Source organism: Megachile rotundata, chromosome 11, assembly GCF_050947335.1.
Source record: "Megachile rotundata isolate GNS110a chromosome 11, iyMegRotu1, whole genome shotgun sequence".
In the NCBI taxonomy this organism is placed as follows: domain Eukaryota; kingdom Metazoa; phylum Arthropoda; class Insecta; order Hymenoptera; family Megachilidae; genus Megachile; species Megachile rotundata.
The window spans coordinates 6,536,209-6,563,675 of NC_134993.1; the positions used below are offsets into that span (position 1 = coordinate 6,536,209).

Below are 27,467 nucleotides of genomic sequence, written 5' to 3' on the forward strand. Positions count from 1 at the left end.
ATAATATCACACGTGTGCCAATACTTTTTTGACTGTGGATTTTTTGTTTTCTTCACTTTACTTCCTTATAACAAATAACCGAGAATTTTCAATAAACATACAATTCATATATATCAAAAGGTACTAATACATAATCATAGTTAATATTAATAGATTGCTTTGTAGCTTACAGATATTCGAAGAAAAGTAGGCGTGCCAATACTTTTTTGACCCACTGTACGTGTTAAAATGACCCCCTAGTTTAAGGGGTAACACCACTCTAGAATTTTCAAAAAGTCGATTTTTTTTTTGCTAAAACAATACCTTGGGGTCTTAACAACAGAATGCCGTTTGATTTATAGTGGAAAACAAATTTTAAATGGTTCAATTATCAATTTTGCCGCAGCGCCTCAGAGCGCGCACTGAGTACTCGTGCGGTATGTCGCAATTCATCGCTTTCGTATTATTGTTATTATTTAAAATAATAAGTTTACTTGTTACCTACAAAACAAACAGAAGTATCCAGAAAGCTAGAGAAGGTGGCAAACACTGATCTGGATAGCCAAATGTATAGTACAGGCATTGCAGATTAGCGGTGAACAGAGAATTTAAGAATCAAAATGTTCATAAAACTTCAAACGCCTTTTTCTCGAAATCAGTTTCTTCATAATGGGAGGACGGATTTCTCGGTGACTATTACATGGATTGAATTGAAATTTTTACAGTAGCTGCACAACAATATTGTCCTTGGAAGTACGTAGCCGTTTTTTGATTGTATGTGAACTTTTTTTTTTTAAACAATTTAGTGCTCATTTTTCATGCAAAAAGTCGATTCATTCCTTAAAAAACGCATAACTTCCACAAAAGTTGATTAATCAAACTACTCCTACGTACTTCCAAAGCCAATAGTATATACAGTGAGTCACAAAATTATTGGCACAGGGATACATTTAAAAAAAAAGGCGTCAAACAAAGGGTTTGCAAAAGTATTTTTATTATTTTTTCTTTCATAACATGTTCTTTACACTCTAAGCTAACTGAACAATACAAAAGAATAACAATATTTATTGTAAACAAAAGAAAATAACAATTCATAACACAATGTGTACATTTTCGAGGTCACAAAATTATTGGCACAGTCTGCATTCAATAAGTCCAGTTGAATATCATGAGCTTCAAATGCTTTTGTTTTCCATAAGAACATTGTAACATTGCTTAGTGTATCCTTGACTCGCAAAGAGCGACGCTGAATTGTAAAAATTTACAGTAAATACAATTTTTACGAAAGTTTGTATTATAATGGTTAATAAAGGTAGAGAAACAAGTGTAGAAGTTAGAAATATTATAATTTCGCATTGGAAGAATGGGAAATCGTATAGAGAAATAAGTAAAACTATAGGAAGAAGCTATAGTACAGTAAGAAATATTATTAAAAAATATGAAAGGGAAGGAAAAATAGAAAATAAGTATGGACGTGGTAGAAAGAGAAGCTTAAATACATCAGAAGAACGTTTTATTGTAAGAAAAGTAAAAGAAGATCCGAAAACAAGTGCTCCCAGAATTACTGCAATGTTGGAAAATTTTTGTGGAAAAACAGTTTCTAATGAAACAGTACGAAGAGTACTTAGAAGACACTCTTATAATGGTCGTATCGCCAGACGAAAAGCACTAGTTAGTGCTATTAATAGAAAAAAAACGATTAGATTTTGCCAAAAAATACATATTGAAAACTTCTGACTTTTGGTATAATGTAATTTTTTGTGACGAATCTAAATTTAATGTCTGGGGATCAGATGGTCGTTCAACAGTATGGAGAAAACCAACTGAAGAATTGAAGCCTAGAAATTTGCAACCAACTGTGAAGCATGGAGGCGGTAGCGTCATGGTATGGGGGTGTTTCAGTTATTATGGCGTAGGGAACTTACATGTTATTAAAGAAACAATGAATAAAACAATGTATTTAGACATTTTGCGAAACAATTTAAAACAGAGTGTTTCAAAAATGGGTATTTTAGATAAGTTCCTGTTTTATCAAGACAACGATCCGAAACATAAAGCACACATTGTAAAAGAGTGGCTATTATACAATTGTCCCAGAGTTATCGAAACACCCCCACAATCGCCCGATCTCAATCCTATTGAGATGATTTGGAACAAACTTGATGTCCAAGTACGAAAACATTGTATTACTAACAAAAATGTTTTGGAAACTAAATTAAAATCAGAATGGAATTCTATAAATATGGATTATATTAAAAAATTAATCGAATCAATGCCAAAAAGATTGGCAGAGGTAATTAAGCAAAAAGGCTATCCTACAAAATACTAGAAAGCGAATTTTCATTTAAGAATAGTACTATAATTAATTATTTTACAATATGTGCCAATAATTTTGTGACCTCGAAAATGTACACATTGTGTTATGAATTGTTATTTTCTTTTGTTTACAATAAATATTGTTATTCTTTTGTATTGTTCAGTTAGCTTAGAGTGTAAAGAACATGTTATGAAAGAAAAAATAATAAAAATACTTTTGCAAACCCTTTGTTTGACGCCTTTTTTTTAAATGTATCCCTGTGCCAATAATTTTGTGACTCACTGTAGATTATAAATTCTTTTGATTTTTTATCCCACGACTCATACGTAACAAGAAATCCGTCCTCCCGTAGGAGTGTTTTTACAAAAGTTATTTCCGCCGACCGGCTCTGTCGCCTCCATTTTGTATGAAAATGACAATAAAAAATTATTTTGTCGTAGTTCAATATGTGTTAAATAAACCCTCCGAAAAGAAATTCTTTTCCGTTTATCGTTCTTCCAAAAAAAATTGTCAAAGTTAGGCCTCTTTTTCGGGCTCTAGAGCGGTGTTACCCCTTAACGCTGTTTCGTTTAGCACTGGAACTTATTGAAACGTATCGCCCGCATTAAGCGAGGTCTTACTGTATCTGTAGCAACATTATAAAACAAATGCTCACGGATCGGTAAACAAAAAACCGTCAAAATATGCCCATCATCTCCGATAATTCAAAAAGAGGCGAGATATTCCGTTCGTGCAATAATTTATTAGCATTAAAATGGCATGACAAACGAGATGTGTGGATGTTGACAACTTGTCATTCGGCAGACATCGTTGATACATCTAAAATAGATTATCATACCGGATTGCCAATACAAAATCCAACCTCCGTCGTTGACTATAATGCTAATATGGGAACCATTGACAAAATTGATACGATTTTAAACTGTTAGTATGTTCGTTCGAAATATGTGGCAATCATCGCGTGGTAAAGTTAATATCGATATTGCGTTGTTCTTTTGTTTTTTTGGTGTTCGTGTCGTTGCACGTTGCATAGTTCTTTCTTCTCTTCCTGGCGATCACGCGGATCGGATGCGTCGACTACCCTCTGTGCATAATAATTTTATATCTTCGTCTCACGACCTTTTTGTATATTTTAATATATATAAATCATAGTCCTTAACATAAACACGCTTGAATGTATCCGTAAAAGTTTGAAATGGTAGAAAAAATACTTTTTCCACATGCTAGACATGGTTTTATGGAATGCATATTGTTTATTCCAATCAGCAACTGCGACAAAATTACCGTCTGCCAAATTTCATTTAACTCTTATAAGATAATTATTGCAAACATATGGGAATCAAAAATTAGATACGAGATGTTTAGCTGCATAAAATAGTAATAATCCCGAAAAACTGAAAGACATTTTCTGTCTATATATTTGAATGAAGAAGTTATAAGGTCAGAATAAAAAAGGCCTTATTATATATGTTTTGAAGATGGTTTGTAAATTTTTAGAAACAATTTGGATTAAAAATGGCGGCTGTAGGTGCTGGCAAGCAACAACACCATTTTTTGAAAGGGCTATACGGGCGGACTGTTTTTTCATTAACGCATGGTCCTAGGACAAAAAATCATAAAGTTTCTCAAAGTATATACCAAAATCTATGGAACATCGTACGGAAATTAAAAAATATTAATAATTGTTAATTTGGTGTAGATATGAACAAAAAGTTTCGAAAAACGGCAGAAAATTCAGCACTGAATTATTAATAAAAAGTTAAGTGGTTAATTAATCAAAAAATCCGTACGATGTTCACTGCGTTATATTATTTTGCACCTCTCCACGAAATTTCAAGTCGATTAGTTAAAAACTTTCCGAGTTATTTGTCCGCCCAGTTCAAATAAAGTGATTTCGAGAAAAACGCGTTTAAAGTTTTTATTGCCATTCAGCGTAAGAAATTTGTAATATAACTTTAATCAGCGATGCCTGCACCATATATTTGGCCTTCTATATTAACATACTCCACGTTCTTTTCCTTCTTATTGGATCTAAGATTCAATCTCGACATTTTTGAAGCTTCATTCAAAGATCGTTCTGAAAACTCTATGCATCGAGCGTCGGCTTGTAGACAAAAATTGTAAAAAAATTCGTGTTTCCGAACTGCCCCTCACTTAAAACTTTTTTCTCATATTCTACACATAATAAAGCATCATTTAAGCAAAAAAAAAAATCGATTTTTTCAAAATTTTAGAGTGGTGTTACCCCTTAAAGAAAAGTTTCTTTAAAAGTTATTGTTAGTGTTTCAAGGTTTCAAAAGTGTTAAAGATTTTTGTAAATTGATAAATAAGAACTTTGCACAGATCAAATAAAAACAGTGCATTACCACTCTTGCATCATTATTCCTACAGTACGATTCTAGGGTGTGAGGTATTTTCCAGTTTGAATCATAGTAACTTTTTTTTAATATTTAGACTATTTCTTTTGATACTACCACATAATAAGTATAGATACATTTACAATATACATTTATAATATTTTTTTCCCTATACCTTACCTGAACTTTTTCACGAAAAGAAATGTATTTGTATATATGAATATACAGTGACAGTGACTTACTGTACGTATTATAGCGTTTGCGTACGAACGTTGTGTGTAGTTAAGTGAATTAGTACTTCCTATTGAAACACATTTTATAATATTGACTTATATATGAACAAAGATGTGGATATTTATGCACTAAAAATTTAGTAATTGAATTACAATTCAATTAATATCGTAATTCTATTAACGATGCTAAGTAGCTGATTTGGAACATTTGCAAAAACTTCTACATCATTTTAATTTACAATATAATCGAGAAGACTGTTCCGCCTAGTAGCTCAGATAGCCGCATTTGATTTTAATGAACGGTTTCCCGGTTAAACCCATCTACACGCCGAGACGTGGAGGTGTTTCTCTTGGTAGCTGCCAGGATGACGTAGTCGAGAAGAGGTTAATCACCCGCGTTGGATTTTAATAAACGGTTCGGGGGCAAACAAAGCTGGTCATCAATAACCCCCTGCCCTCCCCCTACCTCTTACTCGCGCTCGTTGTTTCTTTCTCTTTATACTAGATGTGGGAGGTACACCTTAAGGAACCGACCTGGCAACGGCATGACCACACTAAAGCCTTAACCAACAAGTTGTCGGGCTTCATCGGATAGTCAGATAGGCGGAGATCACGTCTGTGTGGTTATTAATTAACCGGCGAGCAGGGAAAGCCTCCTTTCAGCACCTCGCAAACAATCTTCTTCGACTTTACCTTAGCGCGAAGATATACGGAGGTGAGGAGCGACGATATAAAAGATTGGATTGAAAATGTACTCTTGTGGAAGCAAAAACAATATTCAATTATTTTACACATAAAATTTTTGATTATTTCGAAATTTTTGTTAATCTTAAAAGAATTTGTTGCGGTGATGCGATAATTCTTGTTTTTTGAAATTACTTCATGTCACAAGAATATTTATACATAACTGAAATTTTTTCTATTTATAAATAAATATTTGGAAAATACGATTAGTCTTTAATATACCAATATACAGTGATTTCAGTGTTTTTTTTTTTTTTTTAATGAAACGACATTTTCCTTATGTATAAATGATAAAAATGCTTGTTTTCAGATATTCAAAAAAAAAAAACTATTACGAATATTGTGGAAACCAGTCGTAACTTTACTACTGTTTTTACTGCTCTTACTGAAAATTAATACATAAAATGAGTGGACATCAAAATTAAACTTAACTGCTTTCAATAAGTTTAAGTAAGGTAAGAGCACCAGTAGTTGGCACAGTACCAGTACTTGACACTTTTTCAAAAAAAGTACATAAATAAGGAAACCACAAGCCGGAATACATCAAACCTTATTAATTTGTATACTGTCACGTATACAATCGCTTAATTGCGAACTATTGTGCATATCCGCCATTCAAAAATGTAATAGCAACTGATTAATCGAACTTGTCCAAGGCACTTATTTTTCAGTGTTTTCTAATATAAATCGTTAAGGATTTAGTTAAAATGAGAGTATTATTTAATCATTGTGAGTAAAAAAGGCATCCGTTTATGTTGTTTGAAACTTAGAAAGAGGTTTATTTATTAAAATTGGCAACAAACAATGCTAAATTGTCTAAAGTCTAAATACACTCCGTGTCAACTACTGAAACTTATAACGGTCTATTATTCAGTAGTTGACATGGGGTATAAACTATTAAATTACTACGTGTCAACTACTGATTTTGTTCCTCTGTACATTTTGAGATGCCTCCTACGAAGTGTAACTTCAGAAATTATACAGAAGAGACTATGTAAGCGGCTGTGGAAGACGTTCGGTTCCATAAAACTCCGTATAAAACGGCAGCTAGGAAATTTAGTATTCCAAGGGTAACTTTAGAATACAAGGTTAAAGGCAAACATCCAATTAAAAGAGAAATGGGCCCAGCCAGAATATTGTCTGATCCAGAAGAAGATGCAATAAAAAACTCTTCATATTAAATATTTGTTATTAACTCTTCATATTAATCCTTAATTATTAAATATTTTTTTGTAAACTTACTCAAGAATAATCTTTTTTAAATGTTCAAAAAAATTCTGTATTCACACATTATCAAGATTAGTTCATTAATTGGATTTTCTCCCTATGTCAATTACTGAAACAAAAGGATGTCAACTACTAAATATTCTGTTTTCGCTGGGTGTCAACTATTGAATCAAATTTTACGTTTAGAAGAAAAAAAGAAAAAATTTACAACCGCCATTAGGAATGAATACTTCTTGTAATATAACAGAAAAATAGTTTATGCAGCGACTGCTAATCATAAATTTTCCATAAAGTGAACTTAGCCTGAGCTTTGTGAACAAATAGACAAAAAATTTCTGAAAGGGTCAACTACTGATACCTTTACCTTACTGGCTTGCATTATTGGGCATTAGATTTGGCTTTTACGTGGTTATGCAAACCAATGTTTAAAATTATTGAATTGGTCAAATTTAATTTTTAGGTACATCAGTTCCACATGTTAATTTTTTGTCGCAATGATGTGTTTATGGAAAACAATAAAACAAACAGCGACTACATACTGGCACAGTTGCAATAGTAACTACAATGTTTTATGAATATGGTGAAATCTAAAACATTTTGTTGATTATGCATAAGAAAGTTGTATAGAATCATGTCCCCAAAAAGGTATTAAGTGAACGTTAAAATCATGTTGATACATTAGAGGTGCTCCCAGAATGCAACAAGAATGATTTCAGATTTTTTAGATACTGAACCAAAATTGAGATACTGAAATAAATTTAGCTTATTCAAACATTTTACAACGCATAAAATAATAATATCAGAGTTTACACATAACTGCCGTGGAAACAAGACGTGTGTACGGTATCGCTCGCGAGTGCCAATTATAACGGGTGTTCACAAAGTGCAGTACCGTGCGCGGTTATATCACGCGTGTTAGTGTAAGTTGTGTGGTTCGGAACGGTGCACATATGCACCAACCAACCATCATGGAACCAAACGAAACCAACGAGCCCAAAAGCTCGCTGCATATCACCCTCACTGAAGCTAACAGATCTAAAGAATCAACAAAATCGTATGCGAACGCCACCAAATCTGAATCCTACCCCACCAAGGACCAAGCGATAATCCTTTCAGCTGTGGACGGCATCTCAATCAAGGAATATGCGTGCGCAGTGGGAGAAATAGTAGGCCCAAAAGCAGTTAAGTACATATCCCGAATCGCCAACGGAAGGATTTGTATCTATCTAGATAAAAAGGCAACAGTACTGAACCTCACCGAAAAACACAAAACCATAACCATTAATAACACTAAGATAGATTTAAGACCAATGATCACACCGGCCCAACGCATCATACTTTCCAACGTGTCACCAGTTTTACCGAATAAAACAATAGAGGAAATTTTCACCAAAAATAAAGTAAGACTCAGCTCCAGAATCACACCCTTAAAAGCAGGTATGACAGACCCTGAGTACTCCCACATACTAAGTTTTAGAAGACAGGTATATGTTAACCCAGAAGATACCAGTAAAATACCCGGATCATTTACCGTTACATTTGAAGACACCGTATACAGAATATTTACCACATCTGACAGTTTGAACTGTTTCATTTGTAAACAGGAGGGCCATATAGCTAAACAATGCCCCCACCATACCGATCCTAGCGGAAATCAAATGACTACGGATGATACTAATACACAAATACAACATACTGCGACAACGAGCACACTTAATCACGACACGAAACCAATAGAGCAATTACAAACCACCGCAGAAAAGGATTCAGTAAACACATCTCCTATCGTACACATACTCAATCAACCCATAGAAACACCAACCGGTCAAAAAGAAAAAATGCAAACTGAACCTATCCTAGAAACAACAATTAACCGAACCAAGAGACCACTGTCTGAAACCTCATCCGAAAATCCACCTAATCCGACAGTTATGGACAATGAGAATAATTTCAAAACACCAAAAACATATACCGACACCCAAACACAGGCTTCAACGAACAATAAAAAAAAGAAACTATTAAAACTAGCATCCCCGAGCACAACAACCAAGACCATAAACGAAATGCTCGCCCCAGCAAAAGGTGAAATTGAAGACCCGAAGAAGAAATACGTCCTCAACTTTGACCAATTAATAAGCTTTTTGGAAAATGCCCCAAATCGGCGCCCCAAATCCAATCGATATTGCCCAAGAGTATACTGGAAATCCACTTGGCGTAATCATAATGTTAACATCGATACACCCACTATTAACAGACCGCAGCATAAAAAACAGAATCCGAAGATTAACTAAGAAATTACTTGGGCAATCATCCACCGAAACCTCAACAAATTGGACCTCAGACTCCGATACATCTTAGGTAAACTTCCTCCATCAAACAATACAAATATGAATAATATACTACAATGGAATGTTAACGGCTTCCACGCTCGTCTAGAAAGAGCGCAATTATTACTTAAAAAATATAAACCCATTGCCCTTTGCGTTCAGGAAACTAACTTCAAAAACGACAATATCGGATTAGTTAAAGAATATCAATGTTTCGCAAAAAATCGCATTATTTCTAATCACGCTAGTGGTGAAGTCGCGATTTACGTTAAAAACGAAATAAATTGCAATGAGGTCCAATTACGAACAAATATCGAAGCAGTTGCAGTTCAATTATATATGCTAGTTAAATTATGCCTATGCAATATATGTATATCTCCCAAGAAGCTACGATTTTCAAACAAGCGAAATCAACGACCTAATTATGCAATTACCGAAACCGTGTGTAATACTCGGAGACTTCAACAGCCATAACACCCTATGGGGCTCTACAAAAAACGATCTCCGAGGACAAAAAATGGGCATGTTATTAGACAACGACGACCTTACTCTTCTCAATACCAAACACCACACATATTTCAATATTGCAAACGGCACCTTCAGTTGCATCGACTTAACAATCACTAATACCAATTTTGCTCATAATTTAGACTGGACCGTACTAGACGACCTACACGACAGTGACCATTTCCCAATAAACATACAATTAAATAATATTCCCAATGTCCATAATACCCATACATTTGTTCCGAAATGGAAATTTAACACAGCCAATTGGGAATTGTATAAAGAACAGCTGTCCACTTATCTGCAAGAAGCTAACATCTCAGATAAAATGGATACGATTGATACTGCAACGGAAATGTTCTGCAATCTCATTATCAAAGCAGCCAACGACGCCATCAAAACAAGCTTTCCACCAAAAAAGCACAATCCTGTCCCCTGGTGGAACCCCCAATGTGAGAAAGCCGTGCGCAAATGTAAACAAGCTTTTCACCGCTTTAAAAAACACAAATCTGAAGAAAACAAAATTCACTACAAAAAACTACGAGCAGCTGCTAGGAAAACCATCAAAGAGAGCAAGAGAAACAGCTGGCATAATTATGTTACAACGCTAACCAACAATACCAAAGTCAAGGAGATATGGAATAAAATCAACGCAATCAGGGACAACCGGAAGATATGCCTCACTCAGTTTCTAACCAACGATTTTAATGAGACCATATCTAATCCTCGAGAAATTGCAGATATTCTAGCATCGACGTTCGTAAAAAACTCCAGTACCTCGAATTACCCAAAAGACTTCAAACAAAACATACTAAACCAAGAAGAAGAGGAAATCGCCGAAACCAATACCTACAACTGTGCATACCTTAACACCCCTATCTCAGAAAAGGAACTAGATGAAGTAATTAAAACAGCTAAAAACTCCACCCCGGGTCCAGACAATATTCCTAACGATTTAATCAAGAATTTACCTCCCGCCGGAAATAAAATACTTCTCGAATTATTCAACACCATATGGACAAACAAAACCTTTCCAAAAAAATGGAACACAGCTATTGTTATTCCAATTTCCAAACCCGGGAAGGACCCCGCCAAACCCGACAGTTACAGACCAATTGCTCTTACATGCAACATGTGTAAAATTCTGGAAGAGATCATCAACGCCCGACTAAGGTGGTTTCTTGAACATAATAAAATTATTGCACATAACCAGTTTGGATTTCGCACAGGACACTCCACCACATCGCACCTAGTTAGTTTGGAAACCCACATTCGCGAAGCATTCATCAACAATCAACATGTCCTAGCCGTGAGTCTTGATATAGAAAAAGCCTACGATATGGTTTGGAGGCGCCGAATCCTAACCAAATTCCAAGAGATGGGAATTGGCGGTAACATGTTGCATTTTATTAAAAATTGCCTCCACGACAGAAGCATCCAAGTTCGTTTTAAAGGCTATTTATCACGAAAAACGTCAATCGAAAATGGAGTCCCACAAGGTTCAGTACTGAGTGTCACGTTATTTTTAATAGCCGTAAACGACGTCTGTAGAATCACCGAACTTCCGGTCATTACTAGAGTGTTCGCTGATGACATTACCATTCTATGTAAAGGTAAATTTGTAAACACACTACAATACCATATACAAAAGGCCCTCAACATGTTACACGACTGGTCGATAATCAATGGGTTTAAATTCTCAGTTACCAAGACGGAATGCATTCTTTTTTCAAAGCACTACCAAACTCATACGCCTACACTGAAACTAGGAACGAACATATTACGATCCGTTGCATGCACCAAAATCCTTGGTGTTCTCTTCGACTCTAGACTAACTTGGAATCAACACATAAGCAAACTAGCCGATAACTGTAAACAGAGAATCAAAATAATTAAATCACTCGCACATAACAACTGGGGAGCAGACAAAGCGGTCCTATCTCTTGCGTACAAAGCGATTATACGGTCGAAATTGGATTACGCGTCAATAATATTTAACTCTGCCAAACCAAATATATTAAAAAAACTTTATGTAATCCACAATACCGCAATCAGATTAATAACAGGAGCATTCCACACAAGCCCAATAGGAAGTATAATGATAGAATCTGCTGAAATATCCTTACAATATAGAAGAAAACTTTTAAGCTTAAAATATGCAGTACGAGCGTCAACATCTACAAACCCAATTATCTACGGTGACATCTTCTCGAAGAAAATATACAAACCCAAACATCAAACTAGTAACATTCCCTTATATCAAAGAATTAAAAACTTTTTTAACGAACTGAAATACAGCCTACCAATCACAGAAAAAACTAGATTCCATAAAGCACCCCCATGGACACTGAAGATACCCAATATTGACCTATCACTCATAGAAAAGAAAAAGACAGAACTAACCACACAGGAATGGAAAGACCGTTTTAACACCCTATGTGCCAAATATCCTGGATACACCCATGTCTATATTGACGGATCCAAGAGCGATCTTGGAACAGGTGCAGCTGTATTCACGCAAAATACTACAATAAAACACGGAATGAACCCTTTCAATAGCATTCACACAGCCGAAAGTTACGCACTCCTCTCAGCTCTTGAATTCATCGATAAATCTCCTCACTCTACATTCATCATATTCTCCGATTCCCTTTCCACTATCCTAAAGACACAAAACCTAAAACAGACCATGGAAATCCACACAACAATTCAAGAACTATATGACAAATTAACCACACATGGGAAGAGAATAACGACAGCGTGGGTCCCTTCCCACATGGACATCCATGGGAATGTTATGGCCGATCTCGAAGCAAAAATTGCAGCAACTTTACACCCGGACAATCAACCTCTCTACTGCACCTCTATGGACATTAATAATCATCTAAAATCACTATGGAAACAATCATGGAATCTAGCATGGAAAAACTACAAAGCAAGCACACTCCACAAATCAACGAACAGTTTCGACAACCTAAAAACAAACTCCAACTTTCATAGAAGACAGCAGACAGCAATAACTAGAATCAGAATTGGTCATACCAAACTGACACACTCGTATATCCTAAACAACAGTCCCCCCAGTCTATGCGAAGCATGTAATGAACACATAAGTATCAACCACATTATACTAAACTGCAGTAAATATAACGAAGAACGAAGAAAATTTAACATCAAAGACGACCTCTCTGAAGCAATCACCTTTACAACATATCAAGATTCCCTAATTACATTCTGCAAAGCGAATGGAATCCTAAACATGATATAAAACCTTATAGAACATGCAACCCCTCCCAAGTTAATCAATTAAAGACAATAAGTACCTAAAACAGTCGATAGTCGCTAATGACCTTGATGTTGATGCGACTTTAAACTCTAAACAAAAAAAAAAAATAAATAAAGCACAAAAAATAGCGTAATTCTAGTTCCGCTAATAACATATAGAACAACATAATTGTTTTTAGGAATAGATTTTATATTCAGCTATAATATTCAAATTTTATACTAAAAATTGAGTCCCCGTACGAAATGGGTAATTGTAAAAGCAGCTAGTGACAGCCAAAAGAGCTGTAACCAAATTAAAAGTGAACTCAACATTTCTTGAACTCAACATTGCACCTAAACTTCTGCCATACATATATCGAGACTGAAAAAGCATAAGCTAACTTTAGACGACAAAATCTTTTTACTTCATTTTTTTCCATTAATAATCAGGTTATCGGCGAGATCTCCATAAAGAATAATTCTCAACTAGAAATTTCAATGAATAAAATAAAGTGCAATAGTTTGGGGTGTCTTTGGATTAATAGCATGTAAAATTTGGCCTTTCCATCAAAAAGGATAGTAATGAATACATCGCTAAAATATTTCAGCCAATACTGTTAGAAAATTTTATGCTAAAAATCTGAACACTGGAATCATGTTACATTTGAAAAAAAAAAGGTAAAATTTTAAGGCATGGAAGCTAAAATAAAAAATCGTATACATGGTTTCTGCAATATATTCGGAAGATTTAATAAAAATGAATAAAACATATTGGAAAACGAAAAAAAAAATTAGAAAATCATAATCTGTCATAAATTATTATAAATATGTGATGAGTGTCAATATGCCCGGTCAGTATTTATCATATTATTCTATCTCGTTAAGACAGTGAAGTATGTAGTCAGAAAGCAGTATTGTTTCTTTTGAATTACACATTATTTAAATTATTTACTAAATTTTATATCTAATTAAATGGCACTACTATAAATATACAAAATTTTTACATGATGATAGATATTCCCTGATCGAGGGACACTCAAATAACAAAAATGTATTAAATTATTGTAATTTGCCTATTTCTGTACATGTTCCTACATCTCGCACACCAAAATTTAATCATCCCCAAAGACTTTCAGGTGATATGAAGAATCATAAAGTTGCTAAAATTATTGTTCGAGTTCGCTCTGCTAGTAAAAAAAAAATGCGAGTAGCTTTATGTATACTGAATGCATAATACTCCTACATCTTGGACAATGCTTTGAAAAACTCCATACTGTATCCTAAAATACTAATACTCTTATTTTCTGGTTATATCATATATATGTAATAATTCAACATGAAGTAAAAAACTGCAGTTTTTGCTATATTTATAAAATAAAAAATTCGATTTTATTTACATTTTTTGTTTGTGGTAAGTTAAAAATGAATATTTAATCAAAATATACTATTTTCTGAAAATGTATAAGGTTTTTAATATTTTCTTTAGCTACTCATTGTTTAAAGACAAGCAAATGAGAAGCTGACATTTAGGCCTTTAGTGGATAATATATAGGTAGCATGCAATATGTTGAAACATCTTATTTTCTAACTGATGATTTGAAAAAACTGAAATGAAAAAGCTGTTACTGAAAAAAAGTAAGCTTTCCTGAAACTCCAGTTTCAGTTATATAACAATATGTTTGAACATTTTGTTCACCAATATTTAAATATTGTTGTAGCAAGGATGTCATAAGGAGATGACATGTAATATTTTTATCATAAATTGAATGAAAGGTAATAGGTACATTTACTTTAAAATTGGTCGATAACACAGAATAATGAGCAGACTAGGATCAAATTCTCATTTATATAAAGATTGAAATTATTGTTTCAAAGAGAAAAACATGGTCATAAGATCGGTCATATGAATGGTCATATGATTTCACTATCTCAACTAACATGATATATTTTTAGTACTAGAACAAAGTAATTGGTACAGAAATACAAATCACATATGCATTAACATGCATTAATACACATGAACTGACAAAATACTTAAAAAAGAATAATAGCAGAAATATATGCTTATTAGATACCTTAAGATACTTGTTTCATATTGATTTATTATAAACATATTTATGTATTTATAATATATTATAATATTGTTATAATAATACTAACTTTTATTTTTATCTTTTTTTATTAATAATAACTAGAATATTGAATTGTTTTCTCCATATTATATCAAATTTCAATTTATAAAAATATAGTTATAACGTAATGAAAATATAATATACCATTTTTGTCACAATGGAATATTCAATTTATATACCAATCAAGATAAACACACTAGAGTAGAATAAATATAATATGACAGAAACAATTTATATTATATAGAAGACTAGCAAAACCTGGCACGCATTGCCCTGCCTGTGCATATTTATTGATCTCCGTATATATAAAAATGGATTATTTGTATGTAACCTAAAATCTATAATTTGTTCTAGAAAGGTGTTGAAAAATGAAAGATAGCTTGTACTGATAAGATTTCAGTGTTTGTGTTGGTATAAGTTGATGATATACATCTTTTTATTAAGAATTCGCTGTGCAATTGAACTAACTTAACGTTCATCTTTTGCAGGATTATTAACAACCACCATAGGTACTTGCCCATCAAATGATGTCTGTATGTGATTATTATATACCAAATTATTTAATGTTTATTGGTTTGCTATGCCCATTTTTTACATACCTGAAAACCTTTTTCACAGAAAAAGGTGGGGTTCCAACTTCTACTGTGATTGATCAAACAGTGTCGAAGTTTATTAATTTTATACAAACAAACTTCCATTTTTATATATATATATATATATATATATATATATATATAGATGACTTTGAGGATTAAGACACATTAACACTCTTTTCAAAATAAAACAATGATAGAGCAAAATATCATATGATATAATACGTCCAAACTTCTTATAAGATTACTGTTTTATACGTATGCATTAATGCACTCACAACACAATTTGTTTTATTAAATTAATCAATTCCTTTTATTATCCTACATATACCACTACTAATCAGAATTCAAAAAAGTGATTTTTTTTAAATATTTGACATTTTATATCAGAAATTTACATTAATTCAATGTTCGAATGAGGTAGAAGACTCTATACATATATAACTGCATAAACCAACGTAAAGATGTATGATATCAGAATATTAAACCAAATACCACATGGACAAAATGTTGACTGATAATATCTTAATATTCATTATTCTAATACTATATATTTCTTAAAACCTAATAAATTATCATATATACAGTGATAATAATTTGGCTGACTGTCATAATTGATATATTAATGCAAAACTGTTTTTTTATGTATCTCATGAAAAAACTAAAATAATAAAACGATATTCCAAATTTTATTAGTTTAAAGCAAACAATAGATAAATAGGTAAAATTGAATGACGTCGTTCAAGAATGTTTTATTAAGTCGTGAATTGAAATGTAGCATATAATACATTTTTAATATTATACTTTTTTATGCAATTATATTGTCTTTACTATTTAGAAATATTGATTTCGTTTAACATTCTTATCTTGTAATAAACAAAAAACTCGTTTGCCTAAATTAAATCTTAGACATAATATTATTCAATTTTGACAACAAAGAAACCGTACTTACAAATAAATTATGTTAATCATTTTGATCTTGCAATATTTCATATAAAAATGTATCGTTCCGCGCCAAGTCCATCGTTTCGTAACTTTGATGCCAGGTATTCTGTACCAATCACGGTCCTACGAATTAAAAGGAGGGAACACGCAGTCTCATCGAAACCGGTAAGATTGAACCAGTCAATCAAAAGAGAGGAAGTATTCCTAAACAACTTCTGATTGGCGAAGTAATGCACATGCGCCGCGGTTTATTTCACACGAAATACTAAATATTATTTTTATGAAATGAAACTTAATTTTAAATCATAACATAATTATAATTACGAGATCAATAATTATTGACAGTAGAAAAATCTGTAATTTCAAGAAAGTGAAAAATGTTGAATTATCAAGTTGATTTCATATATGTTTTCAATAATATAATAAAACTCATTGATTAATTTATTATGTTACTGATTTTTGCATTGCCATCGCTGTCTCTTGTAAACTAAGTAATGGAGGCGTTTAAACTTTTAACTTTTTCTCTTATTCTCGGTTCTTTTTATTAACTTCTTTTATTCAATTTTGCTTTTGAGTTAACTAATTTAGAACAAATACTCAAAAATAATGTGCTTCAATTTTTATTAATAAATTGCTATTTGAAGTTCAAAGTGCTCACACAATCTCAAAATATGGTATAATTTAAATGAAATTAGGCGGAATTTAAATTATCATTTGGTTGGTTTCAAATACAGACTATGAATTTTGTATCTTTTGCCTGTTTTCATAAAAAGATACTTCTGGATTCACATCTTGAAAATTTTCATAAAAAATGACAACACTGCCGCTTTAATGAAAATATGTAAATATTATTATTGATAATAATTTCATATACATGTACTACATCATATCTTTTACAACAAAATTCCTGATATTGTGATTAAATAGTGATTAAGTTTACACAAATGATTTTAAGATTTTAGATCCACACATTGTAGTACAAAACAATGTGATGTTAAGATAGTATCGTATGACAAAATATAAAATTTAATTTACTTATTTGGTTACAAGCCCTACATATAGATTACTAACATGTATCAAGTCATTTTCTTTAATACTGCAGCAAATAATTGTTTCTTTTTTGTATTTATTTAACTTGGACAGAGAAAATAGAACGTTATTTTAGATGAATTGATAGTAAACCAAAAAGATCCTTTCTATCTTTGTCTAAATAGAATGGTAATGTCTATTATACACATCAATTTTGTAGAACATTCTGTATTAAAAGATATTAAAGTATTGTATTCAAGAATAGGATAATTTATGAAGTTAATTTTGGTACAAATCTCATATTTGCAAATGTAAAATGTTTCAGAAATTATTGATCTTTTAGCATTATGCGTTAATAATTCTTTATACAGAATGTTCTGAAAAATTGGTTTAATTTCCTAAATTTAATTTAATTAGATAGATTAATTTATTTTTCTAAAATAATTTGGCTTATACTAAATACATAACCTTCCTGTTTCTTTAATTAACCAAAATGAAATCGATATTTGTGGTGGTGAAAAAAAAATAGCTTGTTAGACTATACATATGTAAACCACCTGGTGTAGTACGAATATATTCATCAACATAGTGCAAGAATACATATATTCTTTAATATATATATAATCTATAAAATTTGATTCAAAATAAATATAAAATTACTGTTCGGAAAGTTCGTAATGATATGTAATTATTTCAAAGTATAAAATTTCGTAATCAGATATAGTCTATTCTGTAATTCGCAGAAATTCATAAATTTTTTAATTGTATAATACAGATCGTTTGTTATTAATCATAGTGATATCTGTATTCCAGCATTATCAATAGTGATTTGTTTACCAAAGCGTTGTTTATTTGTTAAACAAAAACTAGCTTTAAACCGTGACTACTTAAAACTTTTTCATACGCGAGATCAAAATAGGGGCAGTTTCTTCAAGCAACAAATAAGTGTAAAATTTCTTTATTTTAGAAATACTTATATGGGATACTTATTAGTTCAAACCTTCGAAATAATTTTTCTGCAATATCATTTTCTTTTCTAGATTAAAAATTTGCATACATACATTATTCACATACAATTTATTCACTCGAATTAATAGTCAACAAACACTCGATAAGTAGACCTACGTACTAATGCTTATTATTAGATCAATTTATCCATTCTTTCACAAAACGTATTTTAACTAACTTGTAACGGTCATGGATAACAGATACTAACTTTCCATTCACAGGTACATGATTCAGTATATAACACAGTTATTAATTTACATATATTCACTTATACTAATTTTCGTTTACTATTAAACATTTTATACATGTTTTGTTTATATAAAATGAAGTATAGCGCATAGATGGAAAAATAACTCTTTCTTAATAACGAACATTCCAAAGTGATTATTTTTGACTTTAATGAAATTCATGTACATTGCAGTTTATGAAAAATGTTCGAAATATTTTTTTAGCTGTGCACATTTGCGTTGAAAGGGTGAACACAGCTTTCAATGTAAAGACTGAATAATATATTTAGTTGAATATTTTAAGAATTATTAGAATAGGAAGAATAGTGCAAACTGTAGGATCATTTGTATTATCAAAGATTCCAAGTGTGAAAACACATTTTAAGGAATTGTATTTAGTTAAACATTATGTTTAAAAATAGTATTATTTTGCTAATTTTTTAACAAAAGGATTATCTATGATTCTGTAACCATATTGTACACAAACATATATCTATATCAAAGTATAGAATATGAATAAACATAAATTTTAGTTTTACATACGATATGTGGGCAAGTGCTATATTAATAAATATTTATAAACTGCAATTATTTACAAAAAAAGACATTAGTATCATGTAAATATTTTGAATAATTCTAACATAACACCTTCCTTAATAAAAGTTTTTATAGTGACTAATGTGAGGAATGCTTGTCACGTTACCGATTCTTTCTAAAGTAGAAGTCATCGCGAACATAATTAAACTGATAATGGAAATTTTGATTATTTAAAGTTGTTTACGTTAATAATATTTGAAAAGTTATAAAACCTCACTACCTGTTTAATTATACGTACTTCATAATTTCATATGATAACGCGCGAATAGTCTTAAACTGCAGTAACCATCTTTATAATGCAAAAATGACTAAAAATTAAACTTATTAGTGGGTGTTTTATACTTTAGAACATATTTTATATATTTTATGTACGCAAGTTTATAAGAACATAGATCATCTTTTTAAAAAACAAAAAAGGTCAGTACATAAATGTGCTATTCTAAAATATTTAAATAAGTAGAATTCTTTCAAATCCGCATATGAACTCCTTATTAAAAAATATATAATTTTACTATTTACACCATTCTTCAGCAGTAACAGTTTTTAAGATATTCAATGAAATATATTTCTCATCATTCTCTTTAACGGATTCTCTCACCCTCTTAACGTGAATGGCCACCAATTAAAAAAGTAAATGTGTTTTAAACATTAAGTGTAAAAATAAATTCTGTTCAGTTGACTTGATACAATCAGTACACCTTTACAAAGAAAAAATATTTTCTTGTTCTTTTAAGATTTTGTGACATTGACATACATGCAATACATCGCATAAAAGGAAAGTCATTCATTTATTCATTCACTCATTTGTTTATAAACAATCATTCTCTTTAAACAAAATTGGTTTTATTGTAAAATTGCGAAAAATTTCTGTCTACATCGAATATTTTTTCAAGAGCCGCAACTTATATAAATTTAATTAAAATAAGAAATTATCATTTCGGATTGTTCCTTTATTAGGAAGGTATGTTGATATACAATGGTCGTTTGATAAATACCCGGTTTAGGAGTTCTGGATGTACGCTTTTCTAAGAAATATGTATTCATCAAATAAGTGATGACATATGAATCACAAATTTTGATCATCTTAACCATCTTCGTTATTTTTAGAAATAAAGAAATAGTCATAATACAGTATACTATTTTTTTTTAATGAGAAGTTATTGAAGATTTCAAGGTTAACATTTCATTTTTAAATGAAATAGTATAATTGTGAAATGAAAATATTTTTTTTATATTGATATACAGGGTGTTACCTGTAACGCTACTCACGATTTTTCTCCCACTTGCAGCCACCTTACGAAAAAAAGTTTAGAATAAAATTTGCAGGGTATGAAGTGCACAATAGATATTAGTAAAGTAAATTTTGAAAACAGTTTGTTCTCTTGGCAAAGTCAAGGTCACCTTGGGTTTCTTAAATAGGAACATACATTTTTTTTTATTCATAACTTTAGAGGACATCGAGACGAATTCGAAACATATATTACATTATATTTTTATTAACATATTACTCGATTTACAGAAGTGGAAATGTAAAGTAAAAAACTGGAATATTATGTGATGGAAGGCGGCATATGTTACATTTTGAACATGTAATTAAATAAAGTGTATTTTTCTTATATTCTAGTCGCGTGTTTACATTCAGTGATCTCTTTGGAACCAAATAATGGTTACCCTACCAAAGTCAAAAGCTAAGTACTTTACATTTTTCCACTTCTGTAAATCGAGTAATATGTTAATAAAAATATAATGTAATATATGTTTCGAATTCGTCTCGATGTCCTCTAAAGTTATGAATAAAAAAAAATGTATGTTCCTATTTAAGAAACCCAAGGTGACCTTGACTTTGCCAAGAGAACAAACTGTTTTCAAAATTTGCTTTACTAATATCTATTGTGCACTTCATACCCTGCAAATTTTATTCTAAACTTTTTTTCGTAAGGTGGCTGCAAGTGGGAGAAAAATCGTGAGTAGCGTTACAGGTAACACCCTGTATATACCGAAACATTTCACATAATATCGTATTAATGTATAGTGTTAAAATTATTAAAACGTTTAAAGACTATTAAAAATTGATTATATTTTATATAAAGAATTTCAAATATGTTACACATTATTAATTATTTATAGTCTATAGTAACATCCTTTTTCATACATAAAACGTTGTAGAAAATTAACTTATGTGCAAAAAATAATTCTATTAAAAACGACAAAGTTGAACTTCAAACCTGAAGATCCTCTCCGTGTAAAAAATTATATTGCTATATTACGATCCCCTTCGTAGATTAAAGTTTTATTGATTGAATTGATATATTCTGGTAAGAACATTATAAATTTTTAAATACGTAAACTACGGAACGACATTTCACATCTTATATATATTTTTACAATTTTATTTATTTACATAATTATTTATATGGAATGTAAATTAAGTATAATACGTGATTTAGTTGATTGTACAGTTATATGTAACAGAAACTGTTTTAACAAATTATATAGTATATACATCTATCTTCCGTGATAAAAAATATGGAGATTAAACTTGACACAATATATATTCCATTCGTGCCCAGCGAGGCGACAGTATAAGATGAATGTATGTGTGTTAGTAATGCTACAGGATAGTTCCTAACAGGTATTTATCAAGCGAATAATTATGGGGAGAGAATACTTTCGCAGTAAAATCTCAGCAAGAATTTTCACGGTCAAATACATACATGTTGAATTGTTCAGGCATCTACCAAGATGCTTGCGATTTACGTCACTATTTTGAATTTGAACACTCGTTATTGCTTTATTCTACTTGGTTTCGACGATCTTCATTCGCTTTTTCGTCATATGCTACATAAGCTCATATTAATTTGTGTGATAAGATATGATCACACATTAAAACGTGTGACTATTTTGGTAAATGACGAAAATGTGTGTGCTTTATTATTAGTATTAACGAAGGTGGGTACATGGCGATACAACCAATCAGACTCGTAATTCTTCTGCTGATCATCTTTCCACCTCTGCACTGCAACTTCACCAATATAATTTTAGAATTAACTTCTTTTTATTTATTAATTACTAAATTATATTGCATCATTGCTATATATTAAAATAAAGAAATTTTTTTACTTATTTTCTGCGTGATGAGCTGCTCTCATCCGTAACAATACTCTAACAGGCTGTACCATTTCCTTAAACAGCGTGTATTATGTTTTATTCGGTGCATTTTACCCTTTCGATAATGTAATAGTATCAAACATGGAAAATGTTCTGAACTATTATCCATCTTCAAAATGGCTTTACATAGACAAAACTATACAAATACATTTATCCTTGGTATCAGTATGTGGAAACTTCGCCTTTGAGAATATATGCAGAGATCATCACCTTAAAAATAAATGATAATAGTTAAAGATTTTAATGTTAGTAACCATCGCAAACACTACGAACTTCCCGAACAGCTAATAACAGAACAAAAAGAAAATAAACATTATGGCATTTATAATAATTAATCATTGCAGTTTTGAGAAATTTAATCTGTACGGTACTCACCCATTTATGGACGTACGACTGATGAACCAGGATAAAGCAGATCTTGCCAAAGAATGCCACGCCTGCAGTGGTAAAGAATCCGATCTCTCAACGGATTTCGTTAAAAATTCTTCAGCGGTTTGGTCAGGCTGATCATGTTGAGGTCCTACTCCTAAGGGAATCCATAAATGGAGTAAATCCTCTCGTATTTTTGTTGTATCCACTTTGTACCACTGTAATAAGAAGCACAGCTACATTAAACATTGATACAAACTATATATATTATGTGATTTCAGTGTAACGATGCAACGAAAAATGGAAAAATTAGCATAAAAAAGTAAGTTAAACATACAAAATAAAAGGTTTTTATTTACGATTTCATTTTTAAGAAAATTCAACTTGTAAAAAAGATTTGCTTGCAACAAGCAAATAATAATTTCAACAAGTTATTTATAAATTTAACATTCAATAAATGTTATAAGTCGTTACTAAATGTAATTATTAACCTAAAAGAAATTAATGATTAATATCAACAAATGACCAACAAAATTTCGTCGTACGTATAACTATATTTTGGCATCTATAACATTCATTTATTGCTAAATTAAAGAAAGATTAGGTTTGATATTTTGGTATCATGACAAGAATTGTTTGCAAATATTTGAAAGGTTTGGAAAATCTTTTAAATGAGGTCCTTCAAATGAAACAATATCAAAGAAAAAAAAATTACATGCACAAAAAAAGATTTTAGCCCCGTAGTAAAACTGAAAGATCGTTATTATAGTTTTAGCCCTGTTTTTCTTACTTAATTTCGTACAAAAATTCTAAAATTTTTTTAAGGTTTTTAAATTTTTTTATCACAAGCTGTGGGAGTAAAGAATGAAGAACTGGAAAATAAATGTAAAAGAATATGATTTCTTAATAAAGACGTAAACCACTACTTTTATATTACAGTGGTAATAACATGACATAACTATTATTCCGTAATTTTTGCAAATTTTTCGGTAAGATACGCCATAGTTAAATTAATCAAAAACCAAAATTTTGCGTAAAAGAGTACTTTCCGTCCTGAAGTTGCCTTCTATTTTCAGTTTATTTATTAAGTAGACATAAATAGATTCATATTTATAATTCATACAAATGAGACATTAATTAAAGAAACAAAAATCGTTTACTAATACTGTGCCGCAGTTGATTATATTTTGGAATGCAAAAAATTACTGCATCGATGTCAATTGCGAAGCGATTAAGAGTCTTGGAGTGAACTTATTATTAGTTTTCTTTTAATATTATTAATTTTTATCCTGTAAGTGTAGAAATGTACAAGGTGAAGTGGGGTAAGTTCGTAAACGGGGCAAGTGCGTATACAGGCTATTTTTATTACAATATGAGCGAAATTTCTCTATTTAGTATGTTTGTTTCCTTGTTTTGTTTCACTATATCCCCTTTTATACACTGCTCAAAAGACATCTGGCATAGAAAAATTTTAGGCAAAAATTGGCCAAATTTGACTGATGGTAACTTCGTGTAAAATCATCGCAAAGTTATACTCTTTCTTTTAAATTAAAGCTTGAGATCTCTACTTTAAGACCCTGTAGTTTGATTTTAGATTTGATGCATCCCTACCACAATAACACCGTAAATGTGAGGTCATGTTCGCAATATTGAAAATTACAAAGTTTGACTTGCCACATTTTTTTTGGTGATACTGTTTGCAGCAGCATAAAGTACAAACCTGCATCTTTAATTTCCAGTATGTGAATAACCGCTACCATTTTTGTTATTGCAAGACAACCGGTAACTTTTGAAATAAAATTTTCTCGATTTTAGTGCGCTTTTAATATCTTATCACGGACATGATTCTGAACAATTTTGTTCATATACAAATTTCGCGGAAAGCTTTAGTTTTCGAGATATTAGCGAAAAAAGAAATTGAAAAACGAATATCCATGTTGTTTTTTACTTAATTATGCTCATGGCATTTACGCAGATCAAAAAAAAAAGCCCGGAAGAACTGTCTCACAGTATCCTATACAATTCTCCCCATTCCACTAAAAAGCGTGAAATAAAATGATTTTAAGAAGAAAAATACGCCGACTTAGAAATGCACTAAAAAGTATAAAATAATTTCTATTTCCTAATGAAGTAATTTCTATTTCATTCAATCATACAATTACGTAACAGATATGAATGAAACCTATTTACTCGTTAGGTAGTATATTAAATACATTTCAACCTTTTCGAAGGCAGTGCAAAATTAAAAATACCTCAGTAAACGTTGCTGCCAATAACAAGTTGATTATGGTATGGCGTATTGCAAATTAATAAATCCTGAGAAAGAATACGAACCATTATAGATATATCTGGTAATATACGTAAATGTAACGACTGCATCTTCATTTTACAACGTTTCTGATATAAATGAAATTGAATCGACTTCGCATATGGAAGCCATGGATCTAAGAACCTATAAACGGAGCCCACGACGCGGGAATTACCAAATTTGCGGCAGATGGGCTCTATCTTTATAGTATATGCGGCGATCGAGTCTTTCCGTCGAATATTCTATGAATCTAGATAGACCATAGTTACATTCTATACGCAGTAACAACTACTTTGCGGCGTGCTGTCGAGTTATATGTATAGAAAAAAAATAGCTATGTTAAATAATCAGAATTATGGAAAATAACAAAACTAATAATACACTTTTGAACACGAACAAATTATTTAATATAAAACACAAACAACAAACATTTTAACTTAAAGATTAACCATTTAAACAGGGATTACTTTTACTTCAAATAAAACATCACGAACAAGACGGAAGTACAATATTCAATTATTCTGTTTCTAATATTCAATTACTCTGTTACTAACATCGCACATCATTTCTAATACTGTAAGATGTCGCTATATGCTAAATTTATTAATAATTTAACACGCCTCCTTAAATTTAGCATTTTGTAATAATTCGTAATTTCCATTTAATTTTTTCTTTTATATTCTAATACACTTTAAGAACCTCTCTAAATTTTTCAAATTTAATTCGTCCTAATGACTTAGTGAAGATATCTGCTGGATTTTCTTCCGAATCTATCTTAACCACTTCAATTAATCCTTTTACATAATTTTCATTAACATAATGATAATGCGTTTCTATATACTTTGAGTTTCTCGTAAAGTTTCCATATTTACTTATGCATATCGCGCCAGCATTATCTTCAAAAATTCGGATTGGATTTTGTATTTCAATTCCAAAATCACTTAATAAATCTCTAATTAATTTCAATTCACTCACACATACAGACAATGCAACATACTCTGCTTCTGTCGATGATTTCGTTACAATGTCTTGTTTTTTTGATTTCCAAAAAATAGTATTACCATACATTCTTATAAGATATCCAGTTGTAGATTTCCTATCAATAATATCCCCTGCCCAATCAGCATCAACACAACAATCTAGTACATCAATATTTACATTTCTATCGAATCTTAATTTTAAGTTTTTAGTATAATATAAATATTTCAATATTCTTAAAGCGTACTTATAATGACTTTGATCATAACAATTTTGAAATCTACTTAAGTAATTCACACAATAGCAAATATCTGGTCGAGTACTAGAACTTATATATAGTAATGCTCCAATTAAATTCCTATATTTAATATCTTCTGATATTGATAAAGCAGGTTCACATTTCAAATTTTGCTCCATTGGGGTAGCATATAATTTTGCATTTTCAATCCTATATTTTCTTGCTAGTGATTCTATATATTTTTCTTGGTCTAATGTCATAGAATTTGTCTCATAATTATATTTAATATTTATTCCTAAGTATGTTTCTATTTGGCCCATATCTTTCATTCGAAACTTAATAGCTAATTTCTTTTTAATAAATTCTATTAGTTTTTCATTTTTACTACAAATTAACAAATCATCTACAAATATTATCAAATAAACTTTCTCATTATTATCTTCCATATAATATAAACAATAATCAATTTTACTACGTTTAAATTGTAATTCCCTTAAATACTCATCTAGACATTCATACCACACTCGTGGACTTTCACGCAATCCGTACAAAGACTTAATTAATTTACACACTCTACCGGTATCATCATCATAACCTTGAGGTTGCTTTACATATACTTCTGATTTAATTTTTCCATTTAAAAATGCTGTTTCTACATCCATTTGATTTATCAATAACCCTTCCTGTACACAATAGCTTAATAATATTTTTAAAGTTTGTGTTCTTGCAACCGGTGAATAAATATCCTCAAGTATTTCTTTTTGCTGAAACCCTCTTACAACAATTCTAGCTTTAAATTTTTCATCGGATTTTTTTGTGTAAACCCATTTTAAATCTAATATTTTTATATCTTTTGGTCTATCAACTAATTCCCACGTATCATTTTTCTTTAAACATTCAATTTCTCTATGCATCGCGTC

General features: G+C 31.0%; 1 protein-coding gene across 3 annotated transcripts in view; it reads right to left on the bottom strand.

Annotated features, from left to right (window-relative positions):
* The window catches only part of LOC105662208 (protein-L-histidine N-pros-methyltransferase), a 433,690-nt gene that overhangs the window by 299,579 nt on the left and 106,644 nt on the right, over positions 1–27,467 (bottom strand). For all 3 annotated transcript variants that reach the window (XM_076537085.1, XM_076537086.1, XM_076537084.1), the window contains one exon: positions 23,030–23,241. In XM_076537085.1, the coding sequence (XP_076393200.1) occupies positions 23,030–23,241 (212 nt within the window). The remainder of the gene's footprint in view (positions 1–23,029; positions 23,242–27,467) is intronic.